The 17,705-nt window shown below is 31.4% G+C and overlaps 3 protein-coding genes across 3 annotated transcripts; 2 read left to right on the top strand and 1 right to left on the bottom strand.

Moving 5' to 3' along the window:
- Positions 1 to 993: 993 nt before the first annotated feature.
- LOC102597489 (peroxidase 5-like) lies at positions 994 to 2,314 on the bottom strand. The gene is made up of 2 exons (XM_015315278.1): positions 2,044 to 2,314; positions 994 to 1,949 (listed from the first exon to the last, which is right to left on the bottom strand). The coding sequence occupies exons 1-2, from the start codon at positions 2,284 to 2,286 to the stop codon at positions 1,185 to 1,187; spliced, it is 1,008 nt and encodes a 335-aa protein (XP_015170764.1). The 5' UTR covers positions 2,287 to 2,314; the 3' UTR covers positions 994 to 1,184.
- Positions 2,315 to 5,188: 2,874 nt separating this feature from the next.
- Positions 5,189 to 7,896, top strand: LOC102586769 (pentatricopeptide repeat-containing protein At3g53360, mitochondrial-like). Its single transcript, XM_015315295.1, has 2 exons — positions 5,189 to 5,512; positions 5,820 to 7,896. The coding sequence occupies exon 2, from the start codon at positions 5,842 to 5,844 to the stop codon at positions 7,378 to 7,380; it is 1,539 nt and encodes a 512-aa protein (XP_015170781.1). The 5' UTR covers positions 5,189 to 5,512; positions 5,820 to 5,841; the 3' UTR covers positions 7,381 to 7,896.
- Positions 7,897 to 8,786: 890 nt separating this feature from the next.
- On the top strand, positions 8,787 to 10,050 carry LOC107063416 (protein LE25-like). The gene is made up of 3 exons (XM_015315275.1): positions 8,787 to 8,873; positions 9,355 to 9,443; positions 9,882 to 10,050. Exons 1-3 carry the CDS (start codon positions 8,787 to 8,789, stop codon positions 10,048 to 10,050), a joined length of 345 nt encoding a protein of 114 aa, XP_015170761.1.
- The last annotated feature ends 7,655 nt before the right edge of the window (positions 10,051 to 17,705 follow it).

Below are 17,705 nucleotides of genomic sequence, written 5' to 3'. Positions count from 1 at the left end.
TTTTCTTTTATTTTGATATGATATCATTGAATAAAAACTATTTTAGCTACCACAAAATATAGGTATCTTCTCTTAAATAGTCGGGTAGATTTACTATTACTTTTTCTAGCCGGCATATATATATAATATATTGATTGCACATGATCGTACACATTACAAATGAAGTATACATAAATAATATATTATATACTCACCGTTTTTTTTTTTATAGTTTAATCAATTGGATAAACAATTATCTATGCTAATTCTTCAAAAATAATCTTAATTGCAAATTTTTGCTACATTTATTTTCAAAACTAAATATGTATGTAATTTTTAAAATATCATTAATATGGGAAACACGCGCAATGCGTGTGCACGAAAACTAATACAAAATAAAAACATGAAGGATTTTTATGTGGAAACCTCTTTGCTCAAGGGAGGAAAATCATGATCTGCTCCACAAGATTTCTAACTGTTCTTCACTATCTTTAAGCAACAAATGATAACAAATTCCAATAATCACATAAGGATTAAACTCCTAATCCTACAACCTGTAACAACTCTATTACAGGATTGAGCCAAAGCAATAGCTCTATTACGTACTATATCAACTAAGTCTAGTTAATATAGACTTCAATCACAAACAAGATGAAACACGCAAGACACAAACTCACAATCAACAAGTAAAGACGCACTTGATAACTCTATCAGGTCCCTTGCAGTTCTTGAAAGCTTGTGGTCTTCTTGAGAGAGACAAAAGACCCTTTTTGCTTGATTACTTCCAATGTGAGAACTAAGTAGTAATTTTGGCCATAGAAGATCTCTTGTTCCCATACTTGACATTACATATATTCTTTCAGAGGTTCCAGTAAATAATAATAGGCGGAGTCTGAATGATGAGTTTAGTCGTCCACCATTTGTCATCTGGTGTCATTTTAATAACAATAGAATATCAATTGTTACACATGCGGCTCCATATCAGATTCGATAATAGAAGAAAAAGAGGCCATCAAGTAAATCACTTATACAAACATAAGGAAAAAAATTCCAATCAATTGGACAAACATTGGGGGAAAATGAAATACAATTAAATTGAACAAACAATGAAAAGAAAAAATTAATAACAATTGGACACGCATTGAACCATCCTTGCACCTTGAATAGGATGGAGAAATTGAAATAATGAGGTAATGATAGAGATGTTAGTTCACGAAATGACAGTTCCTTCTGATCTCCCCGTTTCGACCTGTGAGGACATCCAAAGTTCCCATGTGAATCATTGCAGATTCAAACTTCCTTGACCAAATTGAACCAAATCTAGCATTATAGTTCACCAATTTAGCTGTTGTCGGGTTTGCCAACAATGCCTGATCAGAAATCATAAGTCCCTTTTGACTCTTTAAAGCCAAGTAATATCTGTTATCCAATCTGTTTGGTGTCAGGGCATCAAGGTTCGCGGGATTAGCAGCTCCCGTCCCATTTGTAAGTGCTTCTGGTGGACAAATGGACTTCAAGAAGTCCGCGTATTCAGGATCAATTGGAAGATTTTGTTGATTGTTTTGAGGGTACAAACGGCTAGCAAAAACACCGCAATGTGCAATACCAATGGAATGCGCGCCAGAGAGAGTCACCATTTCATCAACCGACATACCTTTCCTTGCAAAATTCTTGATGAGTTCCGTGGCATTGACGAAAGGAGAAGGAAGATTAGTCAATGTTTCAGAGTCAATAGAAACACGACCATCACGACGTCCAGCTTGGACATCATAGTATATTCTCCCAACTTTGTAAGAACTGTCCCGAGCAGCAAATGCAACTATATCTGCGCACGAAACGACTCCAGGGCATGCAGCTTCAAGTGCAGCTTTTGCAGCATCAATTACCTCAAAGCCTCTTAAACTGTTCTTGTTGGGAATACCTTCCTTCTCGGAGTTCGGTCCATCCAATAACACAGATGCATCACACCCCTAATTAAAGTACAGGACACGTTAACCGTTATAAGATAATCTAATAATCATTTTAACAAAATAAAAATATTAGCATTAAATTATTAGTACGTACCCTGACAAAGCAATCGTGGAAATGTAATCTGATAAGGCCAGCAGCAATGCCTGGATTAAGAGAGACAGCTCTGTTTACAACATTTTGAACAATGTGTTCGGCATAGGGGCAAGTATATCTATAGTAACCTACTTTAATCGATGGCCAATATGGGGTTCGATAGGCAAGAATGGAGGATGAAAATGATAAAATGAGGCAAACAAAAAGTGCAAGAGCTGAAAGATTGATGCCTTTGGAATCCATTTTTAATTTTTTGAGACTCAAAAGACACTATGCTTTTCCTCAAGTGATGGATATAACTTATGAACATTTTGGAGTATTTATAGTTTGAGAAATTAATTGAAGGAGCCATTAATTAATTAGTTACAAAAACAAAACATGATTGCATGTATATTACCAACTACACTAATGTTGAAGTATTCTTGAACTAATCATCTGACCTTTGATGAATTCCACAGCTACTACCTTACTATGTCTTCCATGAGTATAAAGGTTGACAATATTTGTTACCTTAATTTCTACTACTACTGTTCCATTTTATGTTAGCACTATTGCGTATTAGTCAATTCCAAAAAGAATGACGAAGGGCGAAGTCAGGTAGAGCATGAACATCTTCGGCAGAAAAGTATACTATTTACACATAGTTAAAATTATATTTTTCATATATATAGTAGATGTTGAAGCCTATCTTCAGCTTCTTCGTGTGTTTACTTCTTCATATTTTGAACTCTCTATAAAAACATGAGTCGACCCTGAGAATGACATCTTTTAATAATTGAAATTAATTAAACGTCAAATCTTTCATTTTATCCTTAATCACCGACGGAATGCATTTTAATGAAATAAGTACATGAAGAAGCCAATGACGATATTTAACATTTACTATATACATATAAAATAATTTTGACTTTTTATTATATACCATATAATTTTTTAATGAATGGTTCAGATGAACCTCTTGCGCCTCGTTAAAACTTGTCATATCCTTTTAAACACACAAAAATCTCATCATGTCATTTTAAGTAGATCACTAGTTTCAAAATTCTTTCTTTCTTAAATTATATGTCTAGTCAAACACCGCCACGTAAACTGAGATGGAGTTATTACTAGTATTGTGCATAAACTTCATGTTCTGTAAAATTAATAAAATTGAAATGGTAAAATTTTCTGGTCTTAAATCTGGTGTTCATGAAAAAACAAGTTCCACTTGATTAGTTGCTACCCAATATGTGTACCAACTCAATGTGATAGCATTCTTACTTTGTAAGTAAGAGTTTGACTTTGCTCTTTCTTTTGTTAGCGGGCCGTTTAGTACGCGGGATAAGGTGAATATCTAAATATTAAATTTGAATTAAATTTATATCGTTAACGAAATATAGTATAAATTTAATCTTTAATATTCCATACAACTTGGAATTGTTTTATCGCACCTCCCAAATGAGATAAATTAGTTTCAGGATATAATTTTGAAATAATTTAATCCATGAACCAAATAATACCTTGGTGTTTTGTGAAATTTGGATTTATTAAATAAAAATAAAAATTCAAGGAAAAATTATGCTTACAAGTTGCATATATTTTATACTTGTAAAGAAGAAAAAGTACCAAGTAGATCAAATTAAGTATATGTTGCAAATTGCATCATCTTATACTATTTTAAGAGTGCTCAACCATAACATAGAAACTACTATTCTTCATTAATGTTTTAAAATTATTATATATATTTTATTAATTTCAAATTTTGAATTCACTTCTAAATACAAGACTACGAGGATCTGACAGCATAATAACTATCCTCAAAATTGGGGGGTAGGGGGGATAAAATTATACAAAAATTGAGTTTTATCCAATAAACTTCTTCGATCAACAAAAATAGGACAAAAACATTGGTAAATAGCTCAAATCTTCTTTCAATGACTTTAAATTTGAACCACAATATCAAAATAACATCCCAATGAAAGTCAATCATCAATTTGTCAAAAGATTCAATACGTCACAAAATTTATTTGTGAGTATTCACTTTTAAATATGCCAACAACGATATTTTAAACTCTTTTACTTTAATTCAACAGTAACAATATATTTAGTGAAACTTTTCACTTTAATTATTCAACAATATTTAAATACATGATAATAAACATGAATATCACTCTCCGTCAGTTTTTAAACTCTTTCACTTTAATTCAACAACATATTTAGTGAAATTTTTTACTTTAATTCATTCAACAATGTTTAAATACATGATAATAAACATGGATATCACTCTCCGTCAGTTTCTAAGAATAAAAAAAATGAAAGGAAAAAAAACGAAATAAGAGAGCACTCATCTTGGAGTGAACTTACTACTTAAATACTTTCAGCTATCATAATCACAAATAAACAAATTAATTTCGTTTCCCCTAAATATTTCAAATTAAATATGTACAATATGAGCTAAATGTGGTAAGATATGAAAATATGGGCTAATTTTGATTATAAGCTTGGGCCAAATAATTATCATATTCGCATGTTCTTAGGACCGCCATTTAGCTTGTGTTTGCTTTCTAATTTTTTTTCCCAAGATTTTGGTCCTCTTAGGAACAACTTCAGACGTATGCATTGATATTGAAAATTTGTGTCTAAGTCCAAAGTATAGTACGTGAATTAACAAATTATTACATTTTGAGGGACAATTAAGATCTCTTAACCACTTATAAATTTACATTTCAAATATATTATAGTAAAAAATAAGATATAATACATCAGTATGTTCTTTAATTAGCTTGATTTCAATTGATACTTATGCCCTACAACTTTGAATGTCCACAAGGAAACACTTAAACTCGTATAAAATTGAATAACTAGACACACGTCTTATTAGACATAATACACGTAAGACGTTAAGTAAAAAGTAAAATTATCATGTATGACGTCACGTAGGAGGAGTCTGTTTATTTGTTCAATTTTATATAAACTTAAATGTTTATTTGTACACACGCAAAGTTGAAAGACGTGTCCATTGAAACCAAGTTAAAAGGTATTTTTTTCTGTATTATCTTGTAAAATAAAACATAATACTAAAAAAAGTAATTATATATAACTTACAAAATCAATATTGATCATTCTAACACCATTTGACAAAATTATATCATATAGTCTCAAATTTTGAAGAAATTATCTTAGCCTAAAAATTTATTTATCAAAATCTTATTTTTGATTTCACTTTAGCTACTATTACTCTGTTCTTTCATGTCCTTCATTCAACTCCTTCGTGGCTGCACAAGCTCAAAGTCCCTCTTCAATGGCAAGTCACTCCATGCTCAGCTACTCAAACTTGGGTCCCAAAATGCAGACATTTTCACAAACAATCACTTGCTCACAATGTACTTAAAACTCAATCAACTTGATGATGCCCAACAACTGTTCGACAGAATGCCTGAACGAAACATCATTTCTTGGACAACATTGATTTCCACATATTCTCAATTGGGTATGTCTGAAAAGGCTTTGGGTTGCTTTAGATCAATGAATCTTGAATATGGGTTTGGTCCAAATGGTTATACTTATGTAGCTGCTTTTTCAGCTTGTAGTAGTTTAGGTGCTGAAAGAACAGGGAAGGAGTTACATGGGAGGATGTTGAAAACTGAGGAAAGTTTAAATAGTTTTGTGAGTAATTGTTTGGTTAACTTTTATGGGAAATGTGGGTTGTTGAAATCAGCTAGGATTGTTTTTGATGGAATTTTGGAACCTAATTCTGTTACTTGGGCTTCTTTGATTTCTTGTTTTTTTCATTGTAGGGAGTATCAAGAAGGATTGAACATGTTCGTGTTGGCGTTGAGGGGAGGGGTGATATTGAATGAGTTTTTCTGTGGGAGTGTTTTGGGCGCTTGTGCTGCGATAAAAAGTTTGCAACTTGGAATGCAAATTCATGGTTTGATTGTTAAGTCTAGTTTGGGGATGGATCAGTTTGTGGTGACTGGTTTGATTAATTTTTACGCTAAATGTGGTCGATTGGAATTGGCACGTCAAGCTTTTGATGAGGCAGATGAACCGGAGTTGCATGCTTGGACTGCGATTATTGGAGGTTGTGTGCAGTTAGGGAGTGGAAGAGAGGCCATTGAACTTTTCTGCAAGTTGCTTTCCTCGGGGTTGAAACCAAGCGAGAGAACATTTTCATCAGTTATTGGAGCTTTTGCTGATATAAAAGAACTTAGAGTTGGGAAACAGATTCATTCCCGGATTGTAAAACAGGGATTCGACTCATTTAGTTTCGTATGCAATGCTTTGTTGGATTTTTACTCCAAAAGTGAATTGTTTGAGAAATCATTAAAGCTCTTTCAAGAAATGAAAGAACATGATGTTGTTAGCTGGAATACGCTAATTGCTGGATGTGTGAGCTCAGGTCGGTATGAAGAAGCTTTGAGATTTCTCAGGGAAATGTTGCTTGAGGGTTTTGAACCAAGTCTATACACATACTCAAGCATTTTGAGCATTTGTGGAGATTTACCAGCTATTGAATGGGGCAAGCAAACCCATTGCCGTGTACTGAAGTCTAGATTTGATTCCAATGTGGTTGTTGACAGCGCCCTCATTGATATGTATGCTAAATGTGGACGACTTGGTTATGCACGTAGAGTTTTTGACATCCTTCCCGCGAAAAACTTGATATCTTGGAACACCATGGTTGTAGGATACGCCCAGCATGGGTTTGGGAAAGAAGCTTTGGAAATTTATGGTATGATGCAGAGCAGTGAGGTTAAGCCTAACGACATTACATTTCTTGGAGTATTATCTGCCTGTGGACACGTTGGACTTTTAGACGAAGGACTTCACCATTTTACTAGCATGACTAAGGTGCACGAAATCATTCCAAGGACAGATCACTTGGCTTGTGTAGTCAGTCTATTCGCACGCAAAGGAAAAACAAAAGAAGCTTATCGTTTCATAAAGAGCTTTTCAGGGGAACCGGATAAGGTAGTGTGGCGTTGTCTCTTGTCTGGTTGCAAAGCTAATAGAGACTTTGTCTTGGGGAAATATGCTGCTGAAAAGATTCTAGATATCGATCCTGATGATACTTCAGCCTACATTGTATTATCTAACATTTACGCGGAGTTACAGATGTGGGATGAAACAGCCAAGATTAGGAAACTGATAAAGGCGAAGGCGTTAAAGAAGGAAACTGGACATAGTTGGATTGAATTACAGAACAAAATGTATACATTCTCGGCATGTAATATCATGTCCCTTCAAGAAAGTTATCTGCAGCAAGTTTTGACTGGATTGACAGCCCAATTGTTAGATTCAGGGTATGTCCCTGATCTCATGTTTTCGCTGAATTTTGAGGAGCAAGTTATCTGATAACGAGTTATCCATCCGTGCTTGGATAACTCGTTATCAGACTACAATGAATCGACAGTGCTGAAACCTCATTATGTGAGAGGTCAACACTCAACAAGGTTAACTCCTTATGACTTCAATATGTCTCCAGCAAACTCGGTCCCAAGCCTGAATAGAGGAGGAGGATTATAGACAGTTGACTAGCAACATAGAGATAGTCTAACTACGAAGATCCTCTTCGTAGATGTAAGAGGATTCATATAATCGATTCCAACTAGGTTTCTATCAGGAGTTAGTTACTATTGAGATGTCAACAAATATCCATTCTTGGGCCTACTCCAGTTGACCATCCCAACACAGTAATGCCCCCAAGGGATCGGGGAGAAATGATATCGTAGGGCACTTACAATTTTTTTTTAGTTTTATGGTCTTTTCATAAAGAATCTTTCGTTTTTACAGAAATTTGAAAAGATCATTTTCTTCTATTCAAGTTGTAAGATGACTAGAGATCTCAATTTTCTTGAGGGTTCACTTGATTTTGCGGCACAAAATTATGTAGGGATTATAATTCTTGAATTATTTGATACTTGTGATTTATTTGGTTCATTATGTTAAAAATTTGGAACTTTTAGTAAGCACACAGAGGAGTGCCAAATAAATGAATCATTAATTAGAGGTTTCGAATTTGAATCTTGAGTATGGAGAAAATCATGTTGGGAGTGCCACCTCTGAATGGGTCTTGCAATGCGAGATTCGAATTTAGTCGGAGCTCCAATGTAAGCTCCGGTGATGAAAAACCAAAAAAATTTTATATTAATTAACAAGCTATATTTCAACCCATTCAATTTTCATCGAAATTACTAATATATTGTGATGTAGTAATGAAACTACTTCATCCTTAATTAGCGATCTTGAATTTGAGCCCCGAGTATAGAAAAAACATATTGGGAGTACCACTTTCAAATAAAACTTATAGTGCACAATCCAATTTTAGTTGAAACTCTAATACAGTCTTCGAACATCGGATGAAAAATAAAAATAAGTTAGAGATCAATAGGACAAATATTTTTGGGACCAACTTCATAAACGAACTACACATGGGGTGACTAACTATTGAAACGTGTCAAGCCGTCAACAATCCTAACTTGCTCATTTACCACGTAACGTTACACTTATCGACTTGCGGCAACACTTCTTGTTTCAATGAATTTATCTGGATTTAATATTTTTAATTTAAAATATAAATTAACTTAAAAAAAATATCAAAAGAATGACAATAATAAATATAAATTCGTTACTTTATGTTTCAATCTATAATATTTAAATTCTGAATAATCTCTTTCCACTTCAATCCCAATAAAAAACCCATCTTGCAAATAAATAGAGAACAAATTAAAACAAGCTTATCATAGTAGGAAAAAAATAATATGCAGAGAGCTAAGGAGAAAGCAGCTAATGCAGCTACCTCAGCAAAGTCTGGTATGGAGAAGACCAAAGCTATTGTTGAAGAAAAGGTATATATACCGTCAAATTTTTCTATAATAGTGTCAATTGCAAATAAATACTTCAACATCAAGAGTACACGTTAGATACATTGTTTTGAACTCAACTAATAACTAAACACTTTAACATATTCGAAAGTTGTCTGGTTGATATTTTATAAATTGGAGTGTTTAATTGATGCACTTCAACTAAGTTGAAGTGTAAATAATATTCATACTCAAAATTAAAGTGTATGATTTAGCTAGGCTATAGCCTATCAATTGACTACAAGTTAATGTGTCTATCTACTTAATTAGTATATGCTTATAATATAAGTTACGTTGACTTTTATAATAAAATATTGTTTATTTATAAATAATATTTATTTTAGAAAAATTTATACGTTTTAATTATTCGTGAAGTATTCAAACTTTATGATTCTGATACAAGTATCAATGACTGAATTTATCATTAATAACAAGCTCGAATTTGTATTAAACATATTTTTGACAGGTGGAGAGAATGAGAACGAAGGACAGAGACAAGAAAACAGCTGCTGAATTGAACAAGAAAGAGGCCAAGGACCAAAATGCAAATGCTAGGTATATATATATATATATGCATAAACACACATACAAAACAAAAATTACAAATTTAAGTTATATATATTATCCGTAACAATAAATTTACGAATGATCTGATTATATAAATTTTTATTCTATAGGTATATATAACGCTTTGATAGGGTACTTCTACCGTTTAATTTGTGTTTTTTTTTAGTTCTTATAAAAAGAATAATCTATATGTTTAAGATTATAAATTTAAGAGACTCAGAGTTACACAAATCTTATGATATGTCCAAATATAAAGGTTTCAAAAGGTTTGTTTTTTTTCTTTTGTAATAACTACATGTCTAGCCAAATAGGTTCACATAAAATGATATAAGGCTATTAATATTGAATTAATAATATAGTCTCAACTTGGAACTATATATATGAACTACTTAAATGTAGGTTTTGATTTTTTTTACTCTTTCTTAGACATGGTGGAGCACATGGCTACACCACCACCGGAGAGCCGGAATACTCAACAACCGCTTATGATCCAACCAACGATACGATTGGAGGTGGAGGTGGAGGTGGAGGTGGAGGTCCGGTGCTTTTCGACCATCCAACTGTAAAAACTCAAGATCCTAGTTTTCCTTGTTGATTCATGATAACTAGCACCATTAATAATATAACATAACAATAATAATAAGAATGAATGATTAAATGGTTGTTACCTATGATCGGGAGAATTGATTTTTTAGGCAAGTATCGATCATATTCTTGAAAATACATATTATTACCATTTGCATGTTCATAATTGAATGAACGACTATATAGGTTATTATCTTCTGAGAGATCTAATAAATTTAAGTGACGATTTGAGAAATCAATGACCATAAAAAAGACAATAGTAGTAAAATAGAAACAAGATAAATAAATAAAAGATAGTATAATTGTTTTATACGAAACACATTGTATGAACCTATATGGTCACTATAAAGTTGAAACATTATTTAGTTTAGATAGATAGTTTTTCTACCAGCAGAAATTGTAGTATTAAAACAGATTCACTCTCCATGCATATTGATTCCCTATCTTGAATCTGGAAGCCCTTTATATTCACAAAACATAAAAGGAAAAATATTAAATTAATCTTTTACTGACAAGAAATATGACTTTCAAATTAAGTTTTGAATAAATGGATGGTGTCAAAGCGAGTGGGATTAATGTCATACGTAAAAAGAAAGAAACTTATATAATGACATATTGCATATTCTCGTTAATTCATAAACAAGATCTATATATTCGATCAGAAAAGAATCAGGAGTAAAAAATAAGGAATCTGAATATCGATAAATTTCTCGAAACAAACGTGGAGTACTACATAGAAAACACACTAAAACCCCAAAAAAGGAAACTAGAGAATATTACCAGTCCATAAGGATGAGAGAATCACTTGAGACCAAGGGCTTTCTCCTCAGCTGACACAATTTCCTTCTCAAGCTTTATTTTGCATGCAAATAATAATGTTAGATGACATGTAATACATAGGTTTTAAGCATAATACATAAATAGATATTGAAGAGAGGTGATTAGATAAGACATCACACATTTTTACCTTATCGAGGATATGATCATAGATAGAAGAGCATGAAGGACGAGGATTATCGGTTAGTGGGTAGCAGAGTAGTCGAGTGTTTTTCCCTTCCCTGTGATAGAGTCGGGTTCGAGGCTAGTACATCTATCGATTTCCTTACTAGTATTATTATTTTTATTCTAGCATTATATTATCCTTCAATTTTACTATTAATTGTTGTTTCATTTACTTTAGCTATCTACGCTGTTTTACCGTTTTCTTCATTATTTTCATCATTGTTTTTCACTCTTGCTCTTCTTTAGAATTTGTTCTTGAGCTGAGGGTCGTCTATCGAAAACCACCTCTCTACCTCTCAAGGATGGGTACGGTCTTTTATTCTTTGTACACCTCATCCTCCCTAGGTACCTCACCCGTGGGATTATACTGAATACATTGTTGTTCTGTGCTTTCTCTACAACGTAACTTAAAATTTTTGATAATCACATACTTCAACGAGACAAAACGTTAAGATGACTAATTGAAAGAACATAGACATAGAAAATCAGAAATGTAATTACCAAATGACAAAAGGGAGTTCAAGTAAATGTATAGGCATGATATTATAGTACCTTCATGAGGCTTTTAAATTTATTATGAAGTTCATGATATGCTTGATTCAAGTTTCTTGCTACCTGCAAACACCTACACAAAATCCCAACGTAACAAAACTAAGATTTTTTATCTGAAAAAATCGATTTCGAGATAAACAAGCACATACATACAAGCATTTTCTGAATCAAAAAAATTACATATCAAGATGTAGACAAATCAAATATTGAGTTGATGCAGAAAGAATCATACTCATCCTTCGACTTTTAATCAACTGCTTCAATAAAAACAGAGCATCCATTCTTAAGAGTACATGCTCCATGAATCAGACATGGATGCAGCATTATTTTTGGAGAGTCCAAGCAACATAATTTAAACGAATAGAGAGTTCAGGTAAAATATAGTAAGATACTAAGAAGTGCAACATGATTGGTATACCTCATCCTCGAGTGATTGAATGAGTGTACTTGTATGCATTTTATTGGTTTCGAGAATCTACACAAAAATAATTTTAATCATATATAAACAGTATAATTTTATGTCAATAAGTATATCGATGTCATTGAACGTACCTCGTTCCCTAAGGACTGACATAATTGGTTAAATGTCAATCCCTTGACTTTCTCAAACTCATCGTCCATAACCTGATGTGTATCACAAGAAGAATCATGGTGGAGAATTCTAGAAATAATAGAGTTGAGCTACAATTTTGAGTTTAAAAGTTCGGATTCCTATAAAATGCTACTCTTTCTATATCAAATTAAATGTCAACTTAGAAAATTCGGTTCCATAATACAAAAACTACTATAATTTTTTTTAATATAGTGTCAATGCAATTGATGTACCTCATTCTCAAGATGCTGAAAGATCCAGCTTTCTTTCGATTTCTCGATGTCCACAAGCTGCACACAAATGTGAATATGTATTACAAGAAGAATCGTGAAAAAGAATTCTAGAAACTTCGAGCTACAATATTGGATTTATGATGAGTTCGAAATTTTAGAAAATAAGATTTTAATAAATTATTAAATAGAAATACTGCATTTAACCTAAAACTATTGAGTTTTATCGAAATAGTAATCGAAAATGTTGTTATTGGTGTACCTCTTCGTCAAGAAAATTTTGATTGAGTGATTTGTCATCCATTTTTGTAAACTTGAAACCCAAAAATCATAGAGAATAGAACTTGAGTAGTGAATTACAGCTTTTTTTTCGTTCTGAATCAAACTAATACACTTAAATAGAAATGGATACTTATTTTCAACTCTTTAACTTGTTCCCATAATTATTTTCCTTTTTAAAATTTCATTTCTCTCAACTCTATTTCCATAATTATTTTTTCCTTTTTTGTCTTTACAAAAGTCAAATAATGTGGATCTAGACCCATTTGAGAAATACTTCTTCCCTCCATTTTTACTTATTCAATCGATTAGTATACTCTTTAAGAAGCAAAGAATAAAATGATAATTTAACTATATTTGGCATTGGGAAATTAATAGTAAGTAGTAGTAATTACTTTGCTTTTTAGGAACTCATTCATTATATTGAACAAATTTGAGATATGATTAAAAAAGTAATAAGTAAGTACTAATTACGCTGCTAACTCTGTATTTATATTAAATCAACAAATAAATAAGTTTTTCAAGATACAAATTATTGTAGGAAGCTTCAACAAAGTGACGATGTCATCAATGTACCTCGTACTCGTAAGACTGACATAATTTGCACTTAAAACATGATTGGAAGAAGAATTATGTCGGACAGTTCTAGAGTATATTATGTAATATAATCATAATTTTGATTATTTTTAATTTGTGGCATAGTTTCGCGAAATTATGTTATTCAGTTTTCTAATTGTATAAATTCAAAAGTTGTATATATTCGGTTCCTGATTGAATAAATTCAAAATTTGTATAAAATAGTTCCTGATTGTATAAATTCAAAAGTTGTATATATTCGGTCCCTGATTGAATAAATTCAGAATTTGTATAAAATAGTTCCTGATTGTATAAATTCAGAATTTGTATGATTTTGTTACTGATTGTATAAATCCAAAATTTGTATATTCTTACCTTAGCTATTTGTATACGGTTTATGAAAAAAAATCATAAATTACCATGTTTGTATATTGGCAAGCGTAATATACAAATAGAATTCTAAAAAATTCTTAAATGTATAATTGCAAATTAATTGTATATACTTACCCTATTTGTATATTCGCAAGTGAAATATACAAATCGTGCAGACACGTGAAATATACAAATCGCAACCTCCATAGCAAATAGAACTATAATTATAGCTATGGAGCGTACTTACCGAAACTATAAATATAGAACTTTATTATGCCTATTAGCTCTATAAATATAGAACCTTATTATGTCGATTATCTTTGTTATTTCTGCAATTTTCTCAATAAAAATCAACGCTACTATCTAAGCTTAGCACAACTTTTCAACCATTAAAAAACATAGTAAAATTAAAACAAAGATAGATAAATAAAGATAGTCTTGCTTCTATCTCATACAAAACACATTGTTGTGCACCTATATGTTGACAAAAAAAGTTGAAACATTATTTTTCATAGTTTTTCTAGTAGCAGTATTGTAGTGGAGTAGTAAATACAGCAACATTCACTCTCCAGACTCTCCAGATTCATGATTCTTGAAACGAAGTTCATGCATTGACCTTTGTTCGATTTCCCACCTTCTAATCTGAAACTCCTTTATTCACAAAACATAAAAAGAAAAAAAGTATTAAACAACAATATAACATTTGTATGGTGTCAAAAATATATTTTTACTAACGAGAAATATGATTTTTAAATTAAGTTCTGGATTAGGATGTTGTCAAAGCAGAGTGGAGTCAATATCATACGTAAAAAGGATGAGACTTAGAATAGCAAATATAAATAGATTTTTTGCACATTTTCATTAATCTATGAATAAGATCTATATATCTCAATCGAAAAAATTAAAGAAAAAAAAAGAATCAAAATTAATTGATAGATTTCTTGAAACAAACATGGAGTACTAATAACATAGGAAACATTGTAAAAAACAAATAAGGGAACTATAGATTATTACCAGTCCATAAGGATGAGAGAATCACTTGAGATGAAGGGCTTTCTGCTCACCTAACGCAACTTCCATCTCAAGCTACATTTTGCATGAAAACAATAATGTTAATAGACGTTGGAGAGAGGTGATTAGATAAGATAGGGTACATCTCCAGGTTATTGAGCATATGCCCATAGATAGAAGAGCATGATAGTTGAGCATTTTTCCCCTTCCCTATGATAGAGAGGGGCTTCAAGCTAGTGCATCTATCGATTTCCTTACTAGTAGTATTGTTTTTATGCTAGCATTATCTTATCCTTCAATTTTACTGGTACTGTTGTTTGATTTACGTTGGCTACCTATGCTCTTTTTTTTCTCTCTTCATTATATTACATCATTGTCTTTTGCTCTTGTTAGTCTATAAAACATGTTCTTGAACTGAAGGTCTATCGAAAACTATCTCTCTACTCTTCAATGGTGGTGTAAGGTCTTTGACTCTTTGTACACCTCACCCTCCCAGACCTGAGACTATACTGAATATGTTGTTATTTTATGATGAATGGACTTACTTCTACCATTGTTAATTAGATTAATGTAATTGACAATTAGCAAAATGTGATGAGGTAAAAAAGATCAAAATCAGAAATGTAATCACTAAATGACTTCAAGTAAATGTAGGCATGATAGTATATATAGTACCTCCATGAAGCTTTCAAATTTGGAATGAAGATCATTATATACTTGTGTCAGGTTTCTTACTGCCAGCAGACACCTACATGATATTAATTAATTAGTATTATTATTATTATGCAACACTAAAGAAGGCTACAATATATCGAAATACAAGAGTCAAAAAGATAATAACAGAAATTGAAGGATAAGAAATAAGGAATTAAGGGAGAAATACTACAACTATCAGTATAAAAGGATAGGATAAGCAAGATAACACTCTACTACTTAATAACCTTCTACGTTAATCTGTATCCTCCGGAAATTAAAGGAAAATATGTTTTGAAGTATTCTTAAATGAATAAGAAAGAACTTCTTCTTTTAATACCTTTTCCCACATATAAACTTTGAATCATATTAGGGAAAACATAACATAGCATTCAAAAGACGAGCAATAACAATAATAACTAACTAATGTGATAACTGAAACACAACAGAAAGAATCGTACTCGTTCTTGGACTTTTTATCAACTGCCTCGATAAGAATAGAGACTCCATTCTGAAGAATACATGCTCCAATGCTGTGTAAAAGAAGTTGAACAAATTAATCTGCATTATTATGAAGAAGAATTTTTACAACTACTTTATGAAACAACAACTCACCATGCCGAACTTGCTTTCAGCTTGAAACAATGCATTTTTAATAAATCAAAGTCCACAAATGTTGACGACTCACTAAAATTAATAAATAAAAGTAACACAAGTCAAAAATCATAGTCATTAAAAAAAAAAACAAATAGTCAATATCAACGCGAAAAAAAACATACAGAGTCGTAGTTAGGTTCAGTATAACAGCACGAGCGTCCTTAAAATAAATATAAACTCGATTCATGAAGAAAGAAGGAGCCTCATTTTTCTTCAACAAGTAAATGAATCGAAATTGGCTATCAACCATATCCTATAAAAAGCACCCCAAGTGAGTGAAAACGTCATATGTTGCTCATACTCTTCAAAAATGTCGATAAGTTCATATTGGACATGCACATTATTTTTGAAGAGGCTAAGCAATATAATTTAAACGAGTAGAAAATTCAGGTAAATTATAGTAAGATACTAAGAAGTGCAACATCATTGGTATACCTCATCCTCAAGTGATTGAATGAGTGCACTTATACGCATTTTATTGGTTTCAAGAACCTACAAATTTAAGACAAAATATCAAATTGTAGTGTCATGCATGTTGTCAGAATTTTCATTAACGGTGTTAAAACAGAATATATTAATGGTCAAAACTGAGTTTTGCACCCCTTCCCTTTTAAAATATGAGAACTGAACATATGAAGAAGTGTTAAGGTTCAACATCTATCATCATATATCATCATATCATATCATATATTACTAAAAGTGGGAACAAAAAAAGTTGAAAGTTGAAATACCATTTTGCCCCTAACACTAAATTAAAATATTATAAATATTTAGTTAATTACATGTTTAAATATTAGTGATAATCAATCATTACATTGAGTAAATGGAGAGTTCATGTGTTCAAAGGAGGATTGTTTACTCTTCCAGATTTTAATGGAGGTTCATTTCATATATTTAATATTCTTAAAGTTGTTCTCTTTTATCTATTTTGGTCCTTTGAAACCTTCAAATATTTAATTTAAAACTTTAAGATGTCTTTTGGTATTCCTCTATTTTTTATCTATATAAATTCATCTTTTTTGTTTCATGAAACTCACATTCAAAATTATCCTTTTCATTTTATAATTAAAGTAGTGAAGCCATTAACATCTAAAGTATGCGATATATCTACCTTAGTTTGATTGGATATGAGATAAGGTGTCAACAAAAACTTGGAAAATTATGTACCGATTTTGTATTTCTTTTTTCATTTATAAATGTTATGATTAAAGTCTTAAGAAGGATGTTTATGTTAATTTTTTTCTTCTATGTTTATTTTTTTTATATTTATCTATTAGTCTTCTTTAATTTAATTTTCTATAAAAAAAAAAAACAATTATTATCATAACATTTATTTGAGATTGTTGCATTTTAGTACTCATTACACGCATGTTTTCATTGAATTTTAATCGTCCTAACGAATTTATAAAATATTACATGAGACACACGTGTGTTGCACGTGTCTAGAAACTAGTTATTATAAATACACATAAAACAAAAAAAAATCAACCATATATAAACAGTATAATTTGACATCATAAAAAGTTTCCGAAATACAAAATTACCATAAAAAGCTTCAAGGAAGTGTCGATGTGATTGAACGTACCTCGTTCTCTAAGGACTTACATATTTGGCTAAATGCCAATTCATCTACTTTCTCAATTTCATTGTCCATAACCTGCACATAAAATAAATATATATATATATATATATATATATATA

Source organism: Solanum tuberosum, unplaced genomic scaffold, assembly GCF_000226075.1.
Source record: "Solanum tuberosum cultivar DM 1-3 516 R44 unplaced genomic scaffold, SolTub_3.0 scf00354, whole genome shotgun sequence".
Classification (NCBI taxonomy): Eukaryota; Viridiplantae; Streptophyta; class Magnoliopsida; order Solanales; family Solanaceae; genus Solanum; species Solanum tuberosum.
The sequence above is the reverse complement of the archived record's forward strand: the minus strand, read 5'-3'. Positions and strand labels throughout refer to the sequence as shown.

Bases quoted from the DNA above. Each gene is read 5' to 3' on its own strand.
- LOC107063416 (XM_015315275.1), top strand. From the start codon at position 8,787: ATGCAGAGAGCTAAGGAGAAAGCAGCTAATGCAGCTACCTCAGCAAAG. The intron at 8,874-9,354 runs GTATATATACCG...TATTTTTGACAG, and splicing joins AAGCTATTGTTGAAGAAAAG to GTGGAGAGAATGAGAACGAA. The intron at 9,444-9,881 runs GTATATATATAT...ACTCTTTCTTAG, and splicing joins GACCAAAATGCAAATGCTAG to ACATGGTGGAGCACATGGCT.
- LOC102586769 (XM_015315295.1), top strand. From the start codon at position 5,842: ATGTTCGTGTTGGCGTTGAGGGGAGGGGTGATATTGAATGAGTTTTTC.
- LOC102597489 (XM_015315278.1), bottom strand. From the start codon at position 2,286: ATGGATTCCAAAGGCATCAATCTTTCAGCTCTTGCACTTTTTGTTTGC. The intron at 1,950-2,043 runs GTACGTACTAAT...TACTTTAATTAG, and splicing joins TCCACGATTGCTTTGTCAGG to GGGTGTGATGCATCTGTGTT.